The sequence below is a fragment of the Notechis scutatus genome, chromosome 1 (genome assembly GCF_049901735.1).
Source record: "Notechis scutatus isolate UNSWTSFEM ecotype Mainland chromosome 1, rNotScu1.2, whole genome shotgun sequence".
NCBI classification, from domain to species: Eukaryota; Metazoa; Chordata; class Lepidosauria; order Squamata; family Elapidae; genus Notechis; species Notechis scutatus.
In genome coordinates, this window is record NC_142009.1 from 127366485 (window position 1) to 127389448 (window position 22964).

General features: G+C 36.4%; 1 protein-coding gene across 1 annotated transcript in view; it reads left to right on the top strand.

Annotated features, from left to right (window-relative positions):
- Positions 1–22964, top strand: part of COL21A1 (collagen type XXI alpha 1 chain) — an 84001-nt gene that overhangs the window by 36238 nt on the left and 24799 nt on the right. Inside the window, exons 10-18 of the mRNA XM_087945641.1 lie at positions 5370–5414; positions 5636–5689; positions 8116–8169; positions 9226–9279; positions 11909–11962; positions 12059–12112; positions 15817–15870; positions 22269–22313; positions 22438–22491. Of these exons, the coding sequence (XP_087801767.1) occupies positions 5370–5414; positions 5636–5689; positions 8116–8169; positions 9226–9279; positions 11909–11962; positions 12059–12112; positions 15817–15870; positions 22269–22313; positions 22438–22491 (468 nt within the window). The remainder of the gene's footprint in view (positions 1–5369; positions 5415–5635; positions 5690–8115; positions 8170–9225; positions 9280–11908; positions 11963–12058; positions 12113–15816; positions 15871–22268; positions 22314–22437; positions 22492–22964) is intronic.

A 22964-nucleotide genomic window follows, 5' to 3' on the forward strand; every position in this document is an offset into this window, starting at 1 on the left:
TTAATGCAGAAAAACGAGGGGAACTAAAGACTAGAAATTCTGCATGCACTCTCCCTGAACATATGAATGGAGCTTTTGCAACATTGCTATGGCACGTCTGCATGTTTTGATGAACATGAGAAAGAGCCTTGTATGGGCATAATATTTAACAACATGCAGTGTTTTCCATGTTCAGAGTTGTACTTGCTATCGGAGGAATTCTTCCTACATGAAATTGCTCCATAAGTATAGTTGTATGTGCTTAGCAGATGTTAGCTGGCTGTTTCCAGAAGGGCATCTTGAAAAATTAAACAGTTGCAGTTCATATTTTTACATCCAGGAGATCAAAACAGATTCTACAGCAGAAATGTATTTCCTGTGTTTTTGCATCAGAGATCTCCTTATGAGTCTCCTCTGCCTATAGCATAACTAGGAGGGACAACTTTTTCTTGACTGGGGCATGAATTTAACAATAGAGGAGTGTTAGGGTTGCTTTTCCAGTTTCTATCCTTGTCAAGAAGGAAATGTATTTTCCTGGTGCAACACAAATAAGGATATACGTTATTTAGTGGAGGTATTCTCTACTAAATAAGTAATAATGCCTTGATAAGACCACACTTGGAACACTGCATCGAGTTTTGGTTCCTACGATATAAAAAGATGTTGAGACTCTGGAAAGAGTGCAGAGAAGAGCAATTAAGATGATTAAAGGTCTGGAGATTAAAACATACAGTAGAACCTCTGGTCACAACAATAATTTGTTCCATAACTTTGGTCGCAACCCAATTTGTCATGACCCTAATTTTGGAAATTTGGCGCTTACAAAAAAAATGGCGCAGAAGGGGAAATGGCTGCAAAAAAATAAAAGTGAATTTTTGGGTTGGAACCCGATTTGGTCGTGGTCAGAAGTGTTCGTGACCAGAGGTTCTACTGTATGAGGAATGGTTGCAGGAATTATGTATGCCTAGTCTAATGAAAAGAAGGGCTGGAATGAAATGATAGCTGTATTCCAATATTTGAAGGGCTGCCACAAAGAAAGAGGGGGTCAACCCTCCAAAGCACCTGAGGGCAGGAGAAGAAGCAATGGATAGAAACCAATCAAGAAGAGAAGCAATCTAGAAACAAGAAATAATTTTCTGACAGTGAGAACAATTAATCAGTGGAACATCTTGCTTTGAGAAGTTGTGGGTGCTCTTGCTGCTCATAAAGTCTCCATAATGTACTACAACCTCTGGATTAGTGATAAAAAAAACTTTTTGGTATCAATAGTAAGTGGGAAGTTACACTATTAGTATTTTTTAGAAGTGAGAGCCACATCCTTGTAGCTTTTATTCTAGCTGTGGACAAAGCTTCTTAGTAATGATACAAATAACACTGTAATAAACCATGCAAGAAAAAAGAAACAATTCTTGTAGATTTATAATCTGGCAGTTCTACAAGTTTTCCTCAGATGAGTCAGTTTTTCAAGTTGAACATTTTTCACAGTATGGAAATTTTTTGAAAAGTTATTTTAGGAATTGAGAGGGCTATTAAGGAGTATTAAAATCATGATGCAGCTTTTGATCTGCCTAAGTGGTAATCCTGTATAATAATTCTTAAACTCATTGGAACTTACTCCTAACTATTTTTGTTGTCTTTCAGTTAGTAATTGAGCTGTAAATGAAACAATCTTTGAATATTCCTTAGCCATAATGGGAATTAGTATAGAGTAAAATGGTCTGGAAAGCAATAATAGAAAACCTTGCATCCCAAAGTCATATGCTTCTTTTAATGAAAATTTGCTTTGTGGGCAGGTCTGTTAAGGCATAGAGGCCGTTCCTAATAAAGCTTTAAATATAATGGAGTTAGATTGTTTGAGTTAGAGCCATATTTCTTCACTGCATACAAACTCAACTTTCCACAGGCATTCATGATCCTTGGGACACATGAACTGCTGGATTACGAGTGTAGTCAGCAGTAATTCTGGGACTGTTTATACAGAAAAGATTGGGAATGCTTGCTTGATTTTGAAATAAACCCTAACTGGATACAATTACATACTATTTTTCTAATGAATTTTGTATTCTTACATAAGTAGCAGATGGAACATCAGAATATGTGTAATTGGATGTCTTATCTATTTATTTATATTTCACTTTTATTATTTTTACGAATAAATCAAGCCAGTGTATATACACAGTACTTGTTCTTCCTCCTATTTCTGCATAAAACCCTGTCAGGTGGGCTGGGGTGTGAAAGTGAGTGACTGGCCCAAGGCCCCAGCTGGCTTTCCTGCTTAAAATGAGACTAAAACAGGCTCCTAGTTTCTAGCCTTCACCAGTACACCAAATTGACTCTCAATATCTTAATTTTTCAAAAAAAAAAAAAAAAAAAAAGCAACAACCCCTCTTTGAAGACAAATATTGCCATGGAATGAGAGAACTTTCCTAATCCAAATTTCCACTGAAGTGCTCCTTGGTCTTATGGGAAAAATAAACAAATATGAAATGTATCAAGAAAATGAAACTGAAGGATGTTGATTTAGGATAAAGTCTTAGAATGCCTTCTGAAGATTGCTTGGAATGTATTGATAGCTAATAGCCTGAACCGCATTGCTTTATTCACAATAAATATAGCTGAAATAGAAAGATATTTTGCTGGAGTAATTGTAATAATATTTAAGCTGCCCAACTGGGAAAAGCATTCAGAACAAGGTATATGATAGTAAAACCAAGAATCCCGACATAACAAGAACAGTGTCAAATGATCCCAATTTAGCCTCCGAATATATGCAGTAAAGATAATACAGGTAGGTAGATTTACGTCCTCGAGTTACAACCACTCATTCAAGCAACCATTCAAAGTTACAATTGTGCTGAATGAAGGAGATTTACAACCGGTCCTCAGAGTTCTGTCTGTCCCCGTGTTCGGTGGTCATGTGTTTGCAGGCTCTTAGGACCTGACTCACAGTTACTATGTCACAGCAAGCAGCAATCTCATGGTTGCACTTTTTACTGTTGTGCACTTTTTGCTGTTCTTTGCCTCGATTTCCACAAACAAAATCAATGAGGAAGCCAGCAGGAAATCCAAAGTTACTCTGGCTCCTTCGCTTTTTTTTTGCCCAGCCACACTCCATAATGCCTGCCCATGCCACCCCCTACCTCCCTATGGCACCCACACACTTGCCTGTGCTCTGGAGCACCTTTCAGCAGCACCCACCCCCTACCCCCATGGCACCTGCACATCCACCACCCTGCTTTCCAGGGACTCCTGGCTCTTCCCTGCTTAACAACCTGCACAAGTTATGATGGCAATGGGGACTGCAGCCCTGTGATGTTGTGCTTTATAATCATGTCACTTAGCAATGGAAATTGCTGTTGTAACCTGTGGAGCACCTGTAAAGGTGAATGGTAGTAGAGGTAGTAGCTTCCTCTAAAGCAGAGGTCTCATTCTCGCAGCCCACGGGCCAATTGCGGCCCACAGGACAATATCCTGTGGCCTCTACCGTGATATGAAAATATAATATTAGTGCGTTCTCCATGCGTCGCTAGCTGGCTAAACACTTCTATGTGCGGCCCAGCCTCACCCAGACTCTGCCTCCAGCGGTCCCCAGGTAAATTGTGTTTGAGACCCCTGCTCTAAAGCCATATCCCCACAGTTGCTTTGCTGAGCTCCCTTGCTGACCAATAACTAGTTGGAAAACATGCCACCTTAAGTCTTGGTCTCCCCATAGCAAATCTTTACTGTGTACCCGAGACGGGTCTGCCTTGGCTACCATCAATGTGGACTATATCAAGGACTATGATTGGTAGTTTCTTTGGCAGAAATTCCAGCCCTGCGCAATGTCATCCATCGTGCAAAAATATGTTCACTAATTGACATGACTACACTGCACACTTCATTTTTTAAAAATCTTTGTTTTTCTCATTATCCCACTAGCTAATTGAACTTTGTTCCCCGCTCCTTACTCCTGGGTTGATCAATTGACCACTAGGTTGCAAGAAAGCTATTTTTAAAAAATCTCCTGGCTGCCATCTAGTTGTCATCCAATATGGTTGAGACTGGGATAAAGTATTTAAGAATTTGGGAAGAGAGTATTTTGAAACCAGGGCACTGTGGGTTCTAGGCCTCTAGGCATGAAAGCTGGCTGGATGTCTTTGACCACAATTCAGTCATCAAATTTTTACATTCCCTGAATGCCATGCAGTTACAGGGATTTTTTTTTTTTTTCCTGGCAGCTCATCTCTTTTCCTGACCTTTTTGCTTTTTTGGACAAAATGTGATTAACCACTATTTATGACTTATTGCCAACAACTTTCAATCTTTCATTAATTTCTGTGGAATGTACTTTATGATTCCATATGAAAATGAACTTTATGTCATTCATAATCAGTTTTGTTAATGAAGACAAAGGGGACATTCAACCCATTTCCTCCACTGAGATACAGAGCTGATTTAAATAGCCACATAATCATTGAGGACCTTTTCAAATCAGAATTGCTCAAAGGGGCATATGGGTATTGGTACATTCTATGATGTGTCATGTTGTTATTCTAAAAAGGTAAAGGTAAAAGTTTCCCTCACACATATGTGCTAGTTATTTCCGGCTCTAGGGGGTGGTGCTTATCTCCATTACAAAGCCGAAGAGCCAGCGCTGTCCAAAGAGGTCTCCATTGTCATGTGGCCAGCATGACTAAACTCCAAAGGCTCATGGAATGCTGTTACCTTCCCACCAAAGTGGTCCCTATTTTTCTACTTGAATTTTTACATGCTTTCGAACTGCTAGGCTGGCAGAAGCTGGAATAAGTAACAGGAGCTCACTTCGTTACACAGCGCTAGGGATTCGAACTGCCAAACTGCCGACCTTTCTGATCGCCAAGCTCAGCGTCTTAGCCGCTGAGCCACCGCATCCCCAATTGTTATTCTATAACTGACTATAAAATAGGATTTCATCTTGCAGAAGGAACATAGTAAGACCCATATCTGTTTATTAGGAACTAGATCCTTGTCTATCAATCATCCATCAAAGAGATACCAATAAGTTCATTCATGCAAATATGTGTGGGAATTCCTCACACGACGTTACCTTCCATGTAGTTCTGATTTAAAATAGGGCAAACTGTGTAAAGTTCAATCTCTTTGTCATCTGAAATCAATGGATGGAATACATCTAATTCAATCTATTTGGAAGATAATGAAATGACCCTTAATGACTACTTTGCTGTTCTGCTGGAGAAGTTGGCCTGAAATATATTCTTTTTTTTTTTATTATTGGCAAAGCGATATCCCCAGTTCTGTGCATCTGACAGAAATTCCACAGCCCTCAAGTCTGAGCCATGAAATTGGTGTAAATCATTTAAAGCAAAGTGCTGAAACACTAAATAGTATTACATTTGGGTTTTTCTTCTTAGGGTTATCAAGGAGTAGCAGGTACTCCAGGATCACCGGGGATTCAAGTAAGCTCACTATGTCTTTTTTTTTTTTAAACACTAGAAAATGCTTCTTTAAGTGCCTTCATGTTTTGGGGAAAACTGCAAAATTCTTAACCCGCATGGCCAAAATTGGGAAAAGCTGTTCTAAGAACCTCTCTGAGACAACATTTTACATAATGGTTATTATAATTATAAATAAAATCCATAAAATTCAACAGTTCCTAATCTAGATTTTTTTTTACAAGGGTCCACGTGGCCTTCCAGGTGTGAAAGGCGAACCTGGGACAGATGGGACAAAGGTAAGGCTAATTTAATGCCTATAATACATTTTAATCAATAAATCACATAATACTCAAAATATTTGGAAGATAGTTACTAATATATACATTATCTGTTTAAAATAACTTGATTGTCTGTACAAACGTATGGTTTATTTAAATTGCTTCTGGACATTTCTTGGTTTAGAGATATCTTCTGCCATGTTTTGCTCTTTATTTGCTGTTTTTTTCTCCTACATTTGAAATTTGCCCAATAAGTCTAGATGTCCAACCACATGGAAAAGATGGGTTCATTTGTGTGCACCTGTGCAATTTTTGCAAGTTTAAGTACAATGTATTTTGAAGTTAGGCTTTGTATGATCCTACAGTATAAGACACTAGGATTTTTGTAAAGTTCACAATAACATAATCTGATATGTGATTATTGAATCACATAGAATCTTATTTGTGATTATTCAAGTCTTTTTTCTTTTTCTTTTGAAAATCATTCTGCACGTATGAAAAATCCAAGCATTTAGAATTGTATTCAATGGTTTTTATGGGATATAGTATACTGTATATGTCATGTTTGTAGCCATCACTCTCATATAATTATATGAAAATTCATCTTGACCAAATTACTTTGTATTCTGTGTAGTATTCAGAAAGCTCCCAGTGAGCAATAATTTTCCATTCTTTATATCAAAGTCAGCTGTGGTTAAGAATGAATTTGGCAATGAGACCAAGAATAATAATGAATAATGAAATGTTCACTGTGGCCCCTTAATCAGTATTAGTTCTCTAAGGTATGCAACAAGCATTTGAGCCACATGTTTAATGTCTTCATTTCTTGTAAGATTAGTTCTTGTTGTTTATTTTGCTTGTGAATCACCATAAAACTAATAATATAACAATCGCTCTAAAGTGGAAGTAAAAATAAAAATTATTAATGTAAAATTGCAAGGGAATCAAATCCTTCATTCTCTACAAAAGACCTATAAAATTACAGTTGGAATGCTATATATATCTAATTTAGATAACTGTAGATAAAGGCATAAGAAGTATTAGGATTTATAAAATACTGAAATGTAAAGGTATGCTAATCTCTATTGAATCTAATACTTGTGGAATACCTATTAAGGATTGGTAAGATTAAGGCAGTTATGATCCAACCCAATTGCCACATGGACAAAGCAAAACACAACAAAGAATGTAATGGTTGATTTGATCATTGTTTCCAGGATGTTTATTGCTTTTTATTGTTTTTATATTGATTTTTTTAATCTTTATAAGCCATCTAGAGTCACTGAGTTAGTTGGGCAGCCATATAGATTATTATAAGTAAATAAATGGAAAATCAGATGGTGGAGGAAAGAAGAAAAGGAGGAAAATATTATAGAATATCCTGAGTTATGGATATCTAGATTAGATGCCACTGTGATTTAGTTGAAACCTACCTCGAAATGTATATCTGAACTGAAATTTGAGTTAAAGTCACTTGAGTTCAAGCTGTTTGGGTTTGTCTCTACATAAAATAATGGTTTTGCAAAATGTCAACTTTGGACATTTAAGAACATTTTCCTACTTCTTCAAAACAAAATTGATGACTATTGTTCATGTCCAGTTGTTTGTGGGTTGAGATTATTTTGAAGTGTTTCAGAAGTTGTGAATAATCAGGACTTTAATTTATTGTCCAGATGCTGAATAATATGTGCTAGTACAGATTTACTGTTCCACATACTGGCGATATATCATTCAGTTTTCTTATTGGAATAGGTTAAGATGAGCTTGCAAATAAATCATTGATAGTTTAAAATAAAACAGGGAGGGAAAGGTCATATCTGGCAGTGATGGAGAACAACAAAATCAAGCCATCAATAAAGTTACCTGCTAATCTAACTTCATGAATAAAGCTGTACAGATACATATTGACTGAATTCTCTGAAATAATCAAATGTTTTTACTATCCATAATTCTACATAGTAAAATATGTTTTTAATGTTTATGTGTGATATATCTGTTGTAAGAAGATATTTCTCAACAAGAATTATGGTGGGGGCTGGTTCTAGGAAGAACATCATAGATTGTTTTCTTCTATGTTTGTACATTCCAGATAGTTCATTTCTTAATTATTTCAAAATGCAGATGCTGGGAGCTTCTGGATGATGGCTAATTATTCCCTAGTTTCTTTCACCTAGCCAAAGCAGTGCCCTTTCCATTTGTTTTTGTACATAATTTCTTCATGTCCTAAGATTCAGTGGCTAAATATTAGCTCAAGGGTGCCTTGGCATCCTGACCAGACCAAAGACTGCATGGTTGTGTGTGGAAGAAAGCAATGGTGTAATTCTTATTTGGAAAGCAAGCCCTGTGGAGTAAATATCTTTGTATCATTTATGAAGTGATGCCTTTTGACACCTATTTATTTACTTAACGTGCTTCACAGAAATTTATGTTTTTTCCTCCCCTAGGGTGAACGTGGAGTTCCAGGTTTCCCTGGATTACATGGAATTCCAGCATCTAAGGTTCAAACCAAATGCTTCTTGTAACAATGGGTAGGATGTTAAAAAAAAAAAAAATCAAGGGATTGTCAAAATAATAAAAATCCTGTGCTTTTTATCTCATTCAGAATTTAAAAAAAGTTATTATTCCATGTTTTCTTTTCTGTCTTCCAGAACACAACTTTTAGTTCAGAATGTTGTCAAATAAGTAGAGGCAGACATCTATCTTTCTGGAAGTGGTTACATCACATAGGCTGATTTGTGTATCCAGTTTTAAATAGTTTTCCCTTATTTAATAAGACTGTAGTCCTAGGGGAAGTATTTTTCAATAATATCACCTCCTCTTTCCTGATAATCGAAACTAGCCTGCTCTGAAGGTCTGGAATATTTAGTCTATTTATCACCTCAACATTAGTACAAAGTTTGTCTTAGATGAAATATTGCTCATCCTTCCATTGATGCTACCTCCTAGTAGATGGATTTGTTTTTGAATTTTTAATTCATTATTTTACACAATAGACCTCCTAAAATACTGTAAATTGGAACTATAATAGAGGTAAATTAGAGTTGTTATTCTTTCACGTTGTAGCTTTTATATATTTTTATGTTATTATTATATATTTTATAGCACTGTGTAGGAGAAGGAGTGGCAGAGCTTGGGGGTGGAATCAAAGAGGAATCAGCCTAGAATCTCTACATTCCCAGAAGCAATCAAAGTCCAACTCATCCTGAAGTCTTAATTCTTATTGAGTGCCAAAGTTGTGCTGTTAGTTAATTGACTAGATTCCTATGCATAAGCATAAGCAATAAATCAGTTTAATTGGAACTTAATGCATGGCCTTGTTTTTTTGTGTCTGATACTGGCTGTAAAAAGTCATGACAGGCAGGAGGCCTGAATACACAGTTATGAAGACATTTTATTTCTGGTGTGTAAATAAATATTAATTTTAAAATACATTTGCACTATGTTAAGAGGTATGACTACTATCACCATAGATATCATGACCTAATGTTTTCTTGCTTTATTCTGATCTATTTAATATGCATAGAAAAATAAAGTTATCTATTTATTTTATTAAGGGAGACAGAGGACCTAAAGGAGATCAAGGCACACCAGGAATTTATGGAAAAAAGGCAAGTTTAAGCTTAATATAAGATCAAACAATTTAGTTTGATAAGAAACATTATGTCAGGTGGGCCATTCTTAGGGTAAAGAGTAAATATAAATCTAGGTTAGCTTATGGTTAGCTTATCATAATATACTAGATCAGTGAACCTTTTTGGCATCGAGTGCCCAAAGTGCGTGCGCGTATGCAAATAACCAAAATGCAATTCATGCACCCGCCCCCCGCATGCGCCACACCCATGCAGGCTCACCCATGCATGCACCCTGCACATGCGCAGCAGAGACCTGAAGACCAGCTGGTCGGCAGGAGGTGCACGCACATGCGTGGCAGAGCTGAGCTGGGGTGATGGCGCCCATGCCTACAGAGAGGGCTTTGAGTGTGCCACCTGTGGCACGCATGCCATAGGTTTGCCACAATGGTACTAGATTTTTCTCAAAGGGATTGTAAAAGAAAATCAAGGGGAGATTTGTCAACAAAAGTATATATTTGTCAATAATTTTCTTATACACAAATCTCAAAAAGGTTTAAAATGGATAAAAGGTGTTATCATTTTGAACAATATAAGACTGAGTTTGAAATAAAATTATATACAAACGATGAATGTTATTGCTAAAATATATAAACTTTTGTTGAAATATTAGAGAGAATACGTGAAATAATGTATGATAAAATGGGCTAAAATGTTTGGCTACAATATGCAAATGGTTCAATTGGAAAATTTGAAAGAATTTAAATTTACATTATTTTCTGGACTTAAAGATAATTTTTATAAAATGATATATCTTTGATATTTATCACCAAAGAAATTTATGGAATGTATATAGAATGTATATATAAAGAATATATATGTTTTCTTAAGTTTTCACGGGTATTTATATGTATGGTATTCAGCTTTGTTCGGGTATTTTTCCACGTCATTATAGTTGTGCTTTTAAAGTTGTAGCAACGTTTTGGCAGAATCTCATCTGCCATCATCAGGCTTCTATACAGAAGCCTGATGATGGCAGATGAGTTCTGCAACGTGCTACAACTTTGAAAGCACAACTAAAATGACGTGAGGAAAATACCCGAACAAAGCTGAATACCATAAAGAATATATATATATATATATATATATATATATATATATATATATATATATATATATATATATATATATATATATATATATATATATATATATATATATATACACACACACACGTGTTTCTCATATAATAAGGCTGGGTCTTATTTTTTTTGAGCCCGAAAAAATGGCTAGGCTGTCTTTTGGGGGTGACTTAATTCCCTCCCTTGCATCTTCGGGCGGGCGGCGACGGCTTGGATGTTGACCTCAGCATTGGTGGGGCACTTCGTATCAGGGTCAATGCAGGCAGCACCACATCTGGGTGTGCAACAAAAGTACTTCCTAATGCAGGCAAGCCCCCACCATTCCCCCATTTTGCATGTTTTAATATAGGCCTTAATTTGGGGGGAGGGGCTAATTTCATTTCATGCCTATAAAACATGCTGGGACTTTCTATTGGGGGAGGCCGTATTGTTGGAGAAACAGGGTATATATATATATATATATATATATATATATATATATATATATATATATATATATACACACACACACACACACACACACACACACACATACATATATACGTATACATACATACATACATATATATGGAATGTATATATAAAGAAAAAGAGAAGAATACACTAATTGAGAATATTTTAAAGACTAATATACTATTGAAACAGAGACTTTCTTTTGGAATTAATAGATAAGCAACTGGATTACTATATACTCAAAAATAAAAAACACCACCCACAATAGAGGAATGGTGGCGGAGATGAGGGAATTACAGAAACTACCAAATTGATTTCCTTGATTAGAGAAAAGACAATATCTACCTTTATGGCTGACTCGAAACCCCTTATAGATTTTTTGCATAAAACAGAAAAAACGGATTTATGATGTACGGTTTTGATGATGGGGAAGGGGGAAGTAAATTATAGAAAAAGGTCAGCTTTCTTTTGTAACCATAGAGTAAGAGTTAATTTTGTAATCATGCTTATATTTGCTGCAAAGGAAATAGGATGCTTCTTCTTTCTACTTCTTTTATCTTTTCTCTGTTTTTCTTTCTTTTTGTTCAATACTGGTTTATAGAACATAAAAGAATATACAGCAAAACTATTTGTAGTTTTTATGTTCTTTTTAAAACTTTTAATAAAATTTATCTAGAGATTTAAAGAAACCCAATGGGGAGAGTTTCCTTAGGGGACCTTCCTTTGCAATTTTAGTTCAATCCTGGGAGAAATTATTGTGTAATGTATAGTGAAAGGCAAACCATTTTCACAAATCTCTTGGCCAACTTGTATCTTAAAACAAGAGCAACACTACACTTCACCCATAAAAGTGTTATCACCTTGAATAAGTACTAAAAGAGAAAAAACAAGGGAGAATTTTTCTTCACAGTGCTAAGTGTAGGTTTTTCTACAATGGGTCAAACATATTTAGCACTTCATTAAAAGGACTAATGGGCCAACTCCAACTTACCATGTATTCTGTCAGCCTTTAGAGGGTGCTGACAGTTGATGTACTGCTGCTCTTATTTAGCTTTGTGCTATTCTTTTACCAGGGTGCAAATGGTGAAAAAGGTTCTGCAGGACTTCCTGGAATACCTGGACGGGTTGTAAGTTTCTGACAAATTTGGGGGAGTTCTGTTTGTTTTTCTTTTTTCCTGCATATCACAACTGGTGAGTAACTCTAACTTTATTTATAAAAACAGGGAGAACCTGGGAGGAATGGGAAGGATGGCGGACCTGGAATTCCAGGTTTTAAGGTACCCAATATATTGATTTTGTTCAAATGTTGTATTCATAACTGGAATTGAAATTAACTTCATGTATAGTCATGACGTATACAAGTAGTTCTTGACTTACAATCGTTCATTCAAAGTTGCACTGGCACTGAAAGAAGTGACTTATGACATTGCGGAAACTTCACAACTGCATTACTAAGTGAACAACTGCAGTGATTTTTCACTTAACTGTAGCAAGAAAAGTTGTGAAATGGGGCAAAAATCACTTCACTGTCTCACTTAGCAACAGAAACATTGGGCTCAATTGTGATCGTAAGCTGAGGACTACCTACCTGGATGCATATTCTTCTTTCTGTTTTACTAATGGATTTGTATTTTACTCACCTTATTCTTGTGTGCTTATATTTCTTTTAAATATATGTGCTGTTTAAGAGCAGCTATGAATAATTATATGAGACCCAATGGACTCAATGGACTGGGAGTCTATCTGGCACAGGGGAAAGGAAACAATTCGTAACATAAAAAGGAGATCAGACAACCCCCTCCTACTTCCACTACTCATCTTCTTGACCGTCTGATAGCACCCTGCAAGGGTTCCGGTCATGTGTATGTGCTCATAAGTTTGCTCCATGGAAGGGAGAACCTGACCTAATTAGGACTGTTCCATACATCAAAGCTGATCTACTGGCATGCAAATATAGTATAAGAAGTGAGACGCTTGCAGTCCCTTGATCAACTACATGATTTTGCTCTCTTCCATGTGATATTTATTGCATATGGAATTCTTAGGAAGTTCTTGCTGCAACTTTTTCCATCCCTTCCCTTGCTACATACCCTGGGAATTCCCTAATCAAGTTAAATGCCTCTTTCTGGCATGTAGTGTTGCTCTGGCAGCAATAAATAGAGAGTATAGGAAATTGGAAGAACAATGCAAGTGCATTGTCTGGATTTCCTTCTTACTATCTGATTTTTTTAAAAAAAAAATCTTCACTTTTAATATATGTTATTGTTTAAGTACACTGCATTCTTTCATTCTAAGATTATAATGCAGAGCAGGAGGAAGAAGTACAGCATTTATTTCTGAATAGTTTGAAATTTAAAAAAAAGCAATGGCCTCTTGTTTCTGCTGGATTAAAATGCTGCCATTTTGCCTTTTAACATCTGCTGTCCATAAAACATTTCACTTGGAAATTTTTGCGATCAAAGTCAGAATAGTTTAACGAGAAAAACAGCTTTGAAAATTTCTTCTAGAATCTTCTTCAGTTTCTTCCCAAAAGTTCAGAAATAGTGTCCGCCCCCTACCTTCCGGAAACAGTAAATACTCTGCTACACCTCAAAATCATGAGCTCTATAAGTTGGCCTCTGTAGACCCTTATGTTTGCAAACTCTCTGCTGTGGAATAACCAAGGTCCCACCCTTCTTTGTGGAAGAGTTTTCTTTGTCGTTGGGAACTGTTTCCATTGGACGGAAAAAGTTATATTTACCAATTTTCCCATTGTTCATAACCCCCCCTCTTTAAGAAACTCAGCGCATGAGTATTTCAGAGTTAGACTTTCTTAAAGATGCAGCTAAGTTTCTGCAACCTGGTATTCTTCAGAGTGTAGGGAATGGTGATTGTCATAAACATGAACCAGTTGCCAAACTTCTGAATATTGATAATGTGACCACGGGGATGCTGCAATGGTCGTAAGTGTGAAAAATGGCCATTTGCTTTTTAAGTGCCGTTGTAACTTTGAACAGTCACTGAACGAACTGTTGTAAGTGGCTGACTACCTGTCAACTTATAACCATTTGTTTAGTGACTGTTTGAAGTTACAATAGAACTGAAAAAAGGGGAGTTACAACTGGTCCTTGCACTTACGACAATTGCAGCATCCCCAGAGTCACATGTTCAAAATTTGGCAACCGGCATATACTCACCATGGTTGCAGCATCCTGTGGTCCTGTGTTGTGATCTTCCGATAAGTAAAGTCAATGGGGAAAGCTGGATTTATGTAACGACTGCATGATTCACTTAACAACTACAGCAATTTGCTTAACTATGGCAAAAAAGGTCATAAAATTGAGTGCAGCTCAGTTAACGACCCCACTTTGCTTAGCAATGGAAATTCTGGTCTGAATTATGATCGTAAGTTGAGGACTTGTGCTGGTGATGGCAATGACAGCAATAGAGAAGTGGTTTGGTATTGCTGCCTTCTGGAATGCTTTTATTTATTTATTGGTTGGCCAGCTCCTACACAATTGTGCGCAGCTTACAACTAGGAACCTAAACACACACACACACACACACACACAAATCATATCAAAGATAAAACAGACTGGAAGAGTGAAGTAATCAAACAAAAACAAAATTAATTGAAGCAAGGGGAAAAAAACTCAACCCAAACCAAACCAAAATGAAAAGTGGGCTCCACAACACATAGTCTCTAAGGCTTGGGAGAACAACTAAGTCTACAATAATTCCTGGATGACGTTGAGACAATGGTTTTGTGTGGATATTAAATGGACAGAGAGGGAGCGTTGAGCTCTATGTCCTCCGTATTTGAGGGACTCCGAGTGAAATCTCTCCCCATCTGTCAACAGTGGTTGAAACTAGCCACGAAGAAAGGAAGGAAACCGCTGATAAATAGTGCCTCCCATCCCCAATTCAAAAGCCACAGGCAGATCAAGGAGTACAAAGATGGACACATTACCTGCCTCCTGTTTCCACCACGGATCATGAACAAGCATGACTAATGCCGTCTCCATACTAAACATAGGTTACATAGGTTACATTTCTGGGATTTTGTTGTTCATCTCCCACTGAAGTCCGAATTAGAACTGCCCTATGAGCTTTGGAGGGACGAGGTCAGTCATGGTTGTTAGCAGCTGCGAGGTGCTTTAGGGCAATAATGGCTTGCAGCCTCTATTTTGTGTGTGCATCTAGGCTTGCATTCTCACACACACATGTATGGAATACAAGCATTATGGAGCCCGCCAGAATGATAGCAATGGGAAAAAGTATGCCTGGATCCTCTTGTAAAAGTTGTCATTTCAAAATTTCAAACACAGGGATTGTTTTTGTACTACTGTACTATTTCCTGAATTCTCTGACAAAATAGCCAGGCAAATTTCTATGTATTTTCCTGACTAATCCCATGTATGTGCTCCTAGTGCTTTCCAGCATGAACCTTGTTCCAGTTGCTATTAATGCAGATAATAGAGCCATAAATCAGCAAAGTCTACATCCCTGGGTCATTTTAGCTGACAAATGCAGCCAAATCAACTACTACCCCTGACTCTTTTGGGAAGCTGTGCCTTCTGGAGGCAGAAACCAACAACAGCACAGTTTTCATAGTCTGCTAAATCAGAATGTGGATGGACTCTTGGTGTGTTCCAGAGATTTATTTCATAGGGGAATGGGCCTGGATATAGATTTTGCATCATTGGCAAGGTCTGTCACTAAATGCAAATGGAATAATAATAATAATAATAATAATAATAATAATAATAATAATTAATAATAATAATAATAATAATAACAACAACAACAACAACAACAACAACAACAACAACAACAGCTTGAAGAAACATGCTGTATAGATTTACGTAGCTTTTTGTATTTTACTGACAAATTTTAGATATTTCCCATATATTGGTTGAATTAAGTTCAGTCTCTTACAGTTCCCAGTGTGCTACTGGAAATTTAATATTTTTATGATTATTTCTCTATCATCAACATTAAGGGAGAAGTTGGACAACAGGGTTCTCCAGGACCAGAAGGAAGACGGGGGAATCCAGTAAGTTTTTCAGTTTTGAGGTTGTTTTATTGACATTCATTTTGCTTTGTTAAAATCTATTTTTAAAAGTTGGGCGTCAAACAGAACACAACCACATACCGAAACCTTGCAGCTGCTCTTTTAATGTTTTTTTAAGAGATTAAGGAGGATTTTCTTTTTTGTGTTACTACTGTACTTTTCTTTTTGGTGAGCAATTACTGACATTCATCAACGTGACTCTTTCTTTCCATCTTAGGAAAGTAGTGATTTCATAGCGAGTTTGTTGACATGATGTTTCATATTGTTTATTTATTTAAAACAACTTTCTACTGCTTCCATTAAAAGAAGACACAAAATGTTTATGGTTAATATTTGGGGGCATTCTGAAGTAAGTAATGCTGAGGAATGGAAGCTGGGATAGGTATCTGCAGGACCTACCACTTTTGTTAAAGCACGTTACAACCCTTTCATACATGCCTATATCTTAGCACACATATTTAAAGGAACAGAGCTTGTGTTTGAAATGTTGCTTTCATCATTTCCTCATCCCGGTAAGTATCAGTAACCAGAAGTAAGGTTTGCATCTCCATCTATTTCCAAAAGTGAGTGGTGAGCGATGATGATAGATACAGGTATATAGATAGGGGAAAAAAAGAAAGAAAGAAAGAAAGAAAGAAAGAAAGAAAGAAAGAAAGAAAGAAAGAAAGAAAGAAAGAAAGAAAGAAAGAAAGAAAGAAAGAAAGAAAGAAAGAAAGAAAGAAAGAAAGAAAGAAAGAAAGAAAGAAAGAAAGAAAGAAAGAAAGAAAGAACAATAAAGTCATGTCTGTCAGGAACTAAATTTTTTTGACCCAAACATCTCTAAGCCTTTGAAGTGCATATTTTTTTATCATAATTCCAAGTTCTTCAAAATTCTAGCTTGTCATTATTCTTCCTCCTAAACTCTGCCTGCTGAGCTCATGATCCAGAGTTTCCTGGACCCTTCCATTTTTCTGTTCCACATTTTAATTTTTTCCTTCTTGGAGGGACTGTCAACATTTTATTAATTACTTTAGTTTCTGATTCTTCAATAACTTTTTAGTGCATGCTAGACCTCCAAAATCTACTTATGACCTGGTTTCAAAGTTCCAATGTTGCCTCCGCCATGGTCACGTGACCATGTTTTGGGTGCTTAGTAACTTACCTGCATTTATGGCCATTTGCAGTCACATGACCTCAATTTACAATGGTTTTGCAAGAAACAGGCATTTACTTCCCATTTCTGGCAAAAACTGCCCCAAAGTGAACAATGGGCTCAACTTAATGATTGCAGTGTTTATTTGATGTCTGTGGTTTTTGCTTAATAATTACTGCAAAATTTCATAAAATTGGGTTTACTTAGCCACTTTACAACTGTCACAACTTATGACCATGTTTGCCAGGCTCAATTCCAGTCACAGCCCAGGAACTAGTCGTCCTACCCTACACTGCTTTGACTATCATTTTAACATGTTTTACAGAAAACAATTTTTCTAGAGCAGGCAAGAGAATTGGATTGCAAATTAAAATTCTCCACTCATATGCCAATAGAGGATATACTGTTAATTCCACAAAGGACTTTCCCTAAGACTGCCTTTCCAACAGCCAGTGATTCATGAAATGCTCCATACAGCTTTTATAATACTCCCAGAGAGTGGCACTTCTCCCATTTGTACAGCATCCAAAAATTCTGTTTCCCTCGGTTATTTAACCATTGTATAGAGAATCTGCTTTGAGTTAGTGTTTGATCAGAGACAGACATTCTTTATCATCTCAGTTAATGTAATGCTCACAAAAACTAGATGTTATATGGTGCAGATTAAATTGAATAAAGCCAGCAGTTTTCATTATTTAGAAACATATTGAAATGTATACTTCATGTTTAATTTCCTATCTGTATTTACTGTGCAATTGTTTAATTTACCACCCATTGTTTCAGAGGTGATATTCAGCAGGTTCTGACCAGTTCTGGAGAACCAGTAGTGGAAATTTTGAGTCGTTCAGAGAACCAGCAAATACCACCTCTGACTGGAGATTTTACAATAACCTTCCCCTGCCATGCCCACCAAGCCACGCCCACAGAACCGGTAGTAAAAAATTTGAATCCCATCACTGCATTGTTTCTTGATCCTATCATTTGGACAGATATACAGTTGTGGGGTCCTTGGTGCTCTCTGTTTTCTTGCAGACCTTTTATTACCTAACCAGGCAAAATAATCAGTGCTAGCATTGTACCTAGGTAGTACTGAAGATATTACTTCTACCCACAACAAAATATCAGGGACTTAATAACCATCTTGGTCTTTGACACAGTGATTTTCAGATTGATTCTCTTCATGGAGGAGCTACAGAGTCTAAAAATCACCATACACCTCACTTGGATTGTCAGCCAATAGCACAACATTATAAGCAAAACAAAACAAAAAATAAATGAAACAGTCATACCTGCTACCAACATATTTCTAATGTCACTACAAGCATTCCTTATTATTCATTTAGTTTATTCATTTAGCATATTCAAAACAGTTTCAATGATGAAATTCTGGGTGGTATATCCCAAAAGTACTTTTTCAAAAGGCAACTGGACTTTGTTTTTCCTCGAAGACATTTTGCTTCTCATCCAAGAAGCTACTTCAGCTCTAATCGAATGGTGGAGGATGGAAGGATTTATGTTCCTTGCAGTTATAAGCTTGTTAACACTTTTTCTTAGAGTTGTTGAGGCCAAGGTTTACAGGAGATAGGTGGTGTCTATTGATTGATGTTGATTAATGTTGTTAATTCATTTGTATGAAAAGGTAATTAACTTTTGAAATTAAGCAACAATTTCATAACTGTGCTGAGGTATTTTGTGTTTATTATTCTAAAAAAAGAATTAAAAAAGCATGAGACTCATTTGTCAGTATTTGACCAAATATTCACCCTTTGTCAGGGACCTCTTACACCACATGCTTTTAGACAGACTAGAGAAAGAAAACACTACCTACTTTAGAATAACCTTTCTTCCCAGAACTCTATGCCTTTCTTCTCTGTGACTTGCAGAGCATTCTCGGTTTAAAATTTTCAGTTGTAATCTTTGCCAAATGGTCTGTGCTCTATTGTTCTCCTGGCAGCTATCTGTGCATCAAGGAATAAATGTTATGTAACAAGGAAATTTAATTTTGAACAGAAAATAAATGGGTTTTCCTGTTAATAAGATCTACCCAGATGTGAAGTGATTCTTCTCTCTTTAACTTTTACTCATAAAAACATAGGTGTCAACCACAGTGAACTCTCATGTGGAGACACCATAAGAAGAATCAAACTGAAGGCTACTTTTGAGCACATTTGGTGGAAATATAGTATTTTTAAGCTGAAACTGAACATGATTGCTAATAATTCTTCAACTATCCTGAGGCAGGTTTAAAAAATTATCTGCCAACTTGAAGTATAACAAAACTTATTAGAAATAGAAATAGAATTCTTTTATTGGCCAAGTGTGATTGGACACACACAAGGAATTTGTCTCTGGTGCATAAGCTCTCAGTGTACATACAAGCAACAAGTGATAATCATAATGCTAAAATACAATAATCATAAATCATAGATACAACACTCAGTGATAGGATACTCAAGCAATCAACATAAATCATAATAAGATATTAAATAAAAGCAACCAACATAAATCGTGAGTTACAACAAGTTATAGTCAGAAGAAACTAAGGAATTATGAAATAGGACAGATGAGAAGGATGATAATTAATACAGTCCTACTGGGTGGTTTGACATCCCAGGGCATACCTGGGGTGTCATACCTGGGGTGTCATCCCAGGGCATACCTGGGGTCACTGCCTGCTGGCCGGATGCATCATGTGCAGGCCAAACACACCCCAGCTCTGCGAAGGGAAAAAAGGCAAATTACATCATGTGATGGCAACATGACATGACAAGTTTGACACCTGTGGATAGACAGTGATGTGGAAATTAGTTGTTTAATGAAATGATAGCATGGGGGAAAACTGTCTTTGTACGGCAGAACTCTACTTTATAATGTATAAATAATCAATATATAATATGGGCTTTGCCTGCTTTGATGTATCTCTAATTAAACATGAACTAAAACCAGTCACTGTTAACACAAAAAATATTACAGGAAACAAACATACAGTTTTTTTTGTAAAACTCAGAAAGAATGAAAAACATCTAAAAGTGCCTTCCTGAAAAACAATATTCAGAAGACTGCATGTTTGAGATTGTGCATAGCTTTTCCTTGTTGTAGTGGTGGGTTAGCCAGAAATTTTTTTAATTATATAATTAAAAATTAATTATGATTGCCGGATTGCTGTTTTGATTGGACTTTTGATCGATGGAGTGATTGATCAAGTCTGTTTCAATTCTTACAGGCCATATAAATAGACCTTCTAGATCAGACTCTATAGACCATTCAATTCTAATAGTGATCAATTTATGCTAGTTTTCTATTTATTAATTTATAAATCAGTCCATTTCAATAAATAAAGAGAAGCCCTCCAGGCTTTGACTCTCTCCAAGCAAAATGGTTGGAGAAGTCTTGGGACCCCGATGTATGAAAGAATGCCCATCAGTGACATTCTTCTCGTCTGTGATTTCTATTGCAAATCTAGTTGCTTTCAATGCAGCGCGGGTCTCTCCAACAGCAGACTCATAAGATATCAACATATTTAGCATGTGCATAAGCAAAAGTTATACTAGCTAATTTTGATATATGGTCACTTAGCTGCGGTGGCGCAGTGGTTAGAATGTAGTACTGCAGGCTACTTCTGCTGATCACTGGCTGCCAGCAGTTTGGCAGTTCAGGTCTCACCGGCTCAAGGTTGACTCAGCCTTCCATCCTTCAAGGTCAGTAAAATGAGGACCCAGATTGTTGGGGGCAATATGTTGGCTCTGTAAACCACTTAGAGTGGGCTGTAAAGCACTATGAAGTGGTATATAAGTCTAAGTGTTATTGCTATTGCTATTGTTCCCAAATGGTTCAATTGAAAGTAGGAGTGCCACTTTGATTATATACAAGTATACTATACATTTTAATGAACATTAATTCTTGTGTTGTCCTTTGAAAAATATTACCTTCAGAATTTAATTACCATGTGTTAGATCTTTGGAGACAAAGTGCGCTTGTGGGCAAATGTATTTCCTTAGCTTCTTATGATTATCACAATGTGATAGATGAGGTCTAAGTTGAAGATTCCCTTATAAAATTCAGCATGTGGCTGTTCTTGGCTCCTAGCAAATAAATCATATGATACGTTCACCCCTGGCAAAAACTGTTGTTTTTTTTCCCTGTGGCTTCCAGTAGCAAAGAAAACTGGCAGCTTCTGTTTGTGGTATGCAAGTTGTGTGATGAAGTCACTTCTGCTAAGGTTAAATGATTGTGGGTGCCATGAGCCTTGGTGGTCATTAAATGAGTCACAGCCACTGTGAATGTAGGGAGTTGAATAGACTCAAGCCAAACCAAGCCAAAAAGCACAACTGTATTTAGATAGGCAGGGTTTTCCAGCAGAGACACCAAGTACTTTTCTGAGTGTTTTCTTGCCAATGCTTTTTATGGTGTAGGAGGAAAGGGTCACAACCCAAACCTTGCTACAATGAGGATGGAAATTAGCTGCTTTTTTTTTTTTTAATAAAGACCGCATTGTGTTTTTTTTTAGTTTCACAGAAAATATCTCAGTCCAAAAATAAAAGATAATCCAGCTGTTTTTGAGATGAAACATATTTTTCTTAATATTTTACAATATCCCCAAAATAAAACAGAAAAAAGAAAGGAGAGAAAGTTTCATGCAAAAACATTCTCTTGAAACAAAGATTAGTCTCTTGTAGACACAAGGGACATTGTTACAGTGAGAGAAAATAATTAAAATCAGTTCAAAAATACTTTTGAAGATTCATTATGCACAGTGATTCCATAGTTTTTTAATGAGCTAGAAGCCCAGGATAGAAACAGCTATGTAAGTTTAATCCTTCATAAGAACAATTGGGTATGTGATTAAAGTTCCAGATCAAGATATTTCAGATGCCTCCCTTTGTGCATTGTTGAGTCATGCTCAAGAATCAGTCAAGAATTCTAATGTTGACTCATTTCCTCTATTGATTCACAGCTCAAAGATTATAGACCATGCAATCTGGGATGGAGAGGTGGACACACATACAAATATAATAGGTGATACTGCCAACATGCAGCTATTTCTAACCAATGTGCACAATTGTGTTTCCTCATAATGGCTAGTCGTTCACAGATAAGCATGGACTTACAACTTCTGTTTCAAGTCTGATATCACAGTGATATGAATGTGTAATTTATCTCCAAGGATAATTGGAGAATGAATAAAGAACTTCAAATGAGAAACACAGCGGTGCTTCTATTTAATATGTTTTAATTTATTTTTCCCAAGGGAATTCCTGGGATCCCTGGAGTTCAAGGACTAAAAGGAGATAAGGTATTTATCAGGATGTAGATTTTATATAGAAACATTTCCTCCTTTTTTTTTGCTTTAAAGTACTATTGCCATAGTGCATTCTATAATAAATTAAATAATGCTTTGATTTTTAAATTTATCATAGGGTGAAAATGGGCTGCCTGGAGAAGAAGGGACAAAAGGATCGTCAGGGTTACCTGTATGTTTTTGTTATTCCATTTTTTTTGAAGTGTTGTGGCAAAATGCTACAGTTATAGGAGTCATGGTTTGAAGAAAATCATACTATCTATTTCTGTATTATACTTTGACAGCAACTGTAAAATCCAGAAGTCAATATGTCTGAATGAAATGATTTGGAAATTTAATTCCTTTGACAATGGCTGAACTTGAAAAGACAAAAATGTTAGTTTTAAAATAGAGAAGAAAACCAGTATAACATCATGAAAACAAACCAATTATGCTGCAGATGCGCTGTCCTGAATTAATGCATACTGCATGGAAATTGAAGTTAAACGCTTTTGGAGACTATTTGTTGCCTTAAGGATCCTTTCAAATGTTCTGCGTGAGCTCTTAACAGGACACGTGTCGTGTCATGCACTTAGTAGGGAACTTGAAAATTATGATTCTTTCCATCACATTGAACTGTTTTATAACAAGGAGGCGCCTCTGTTC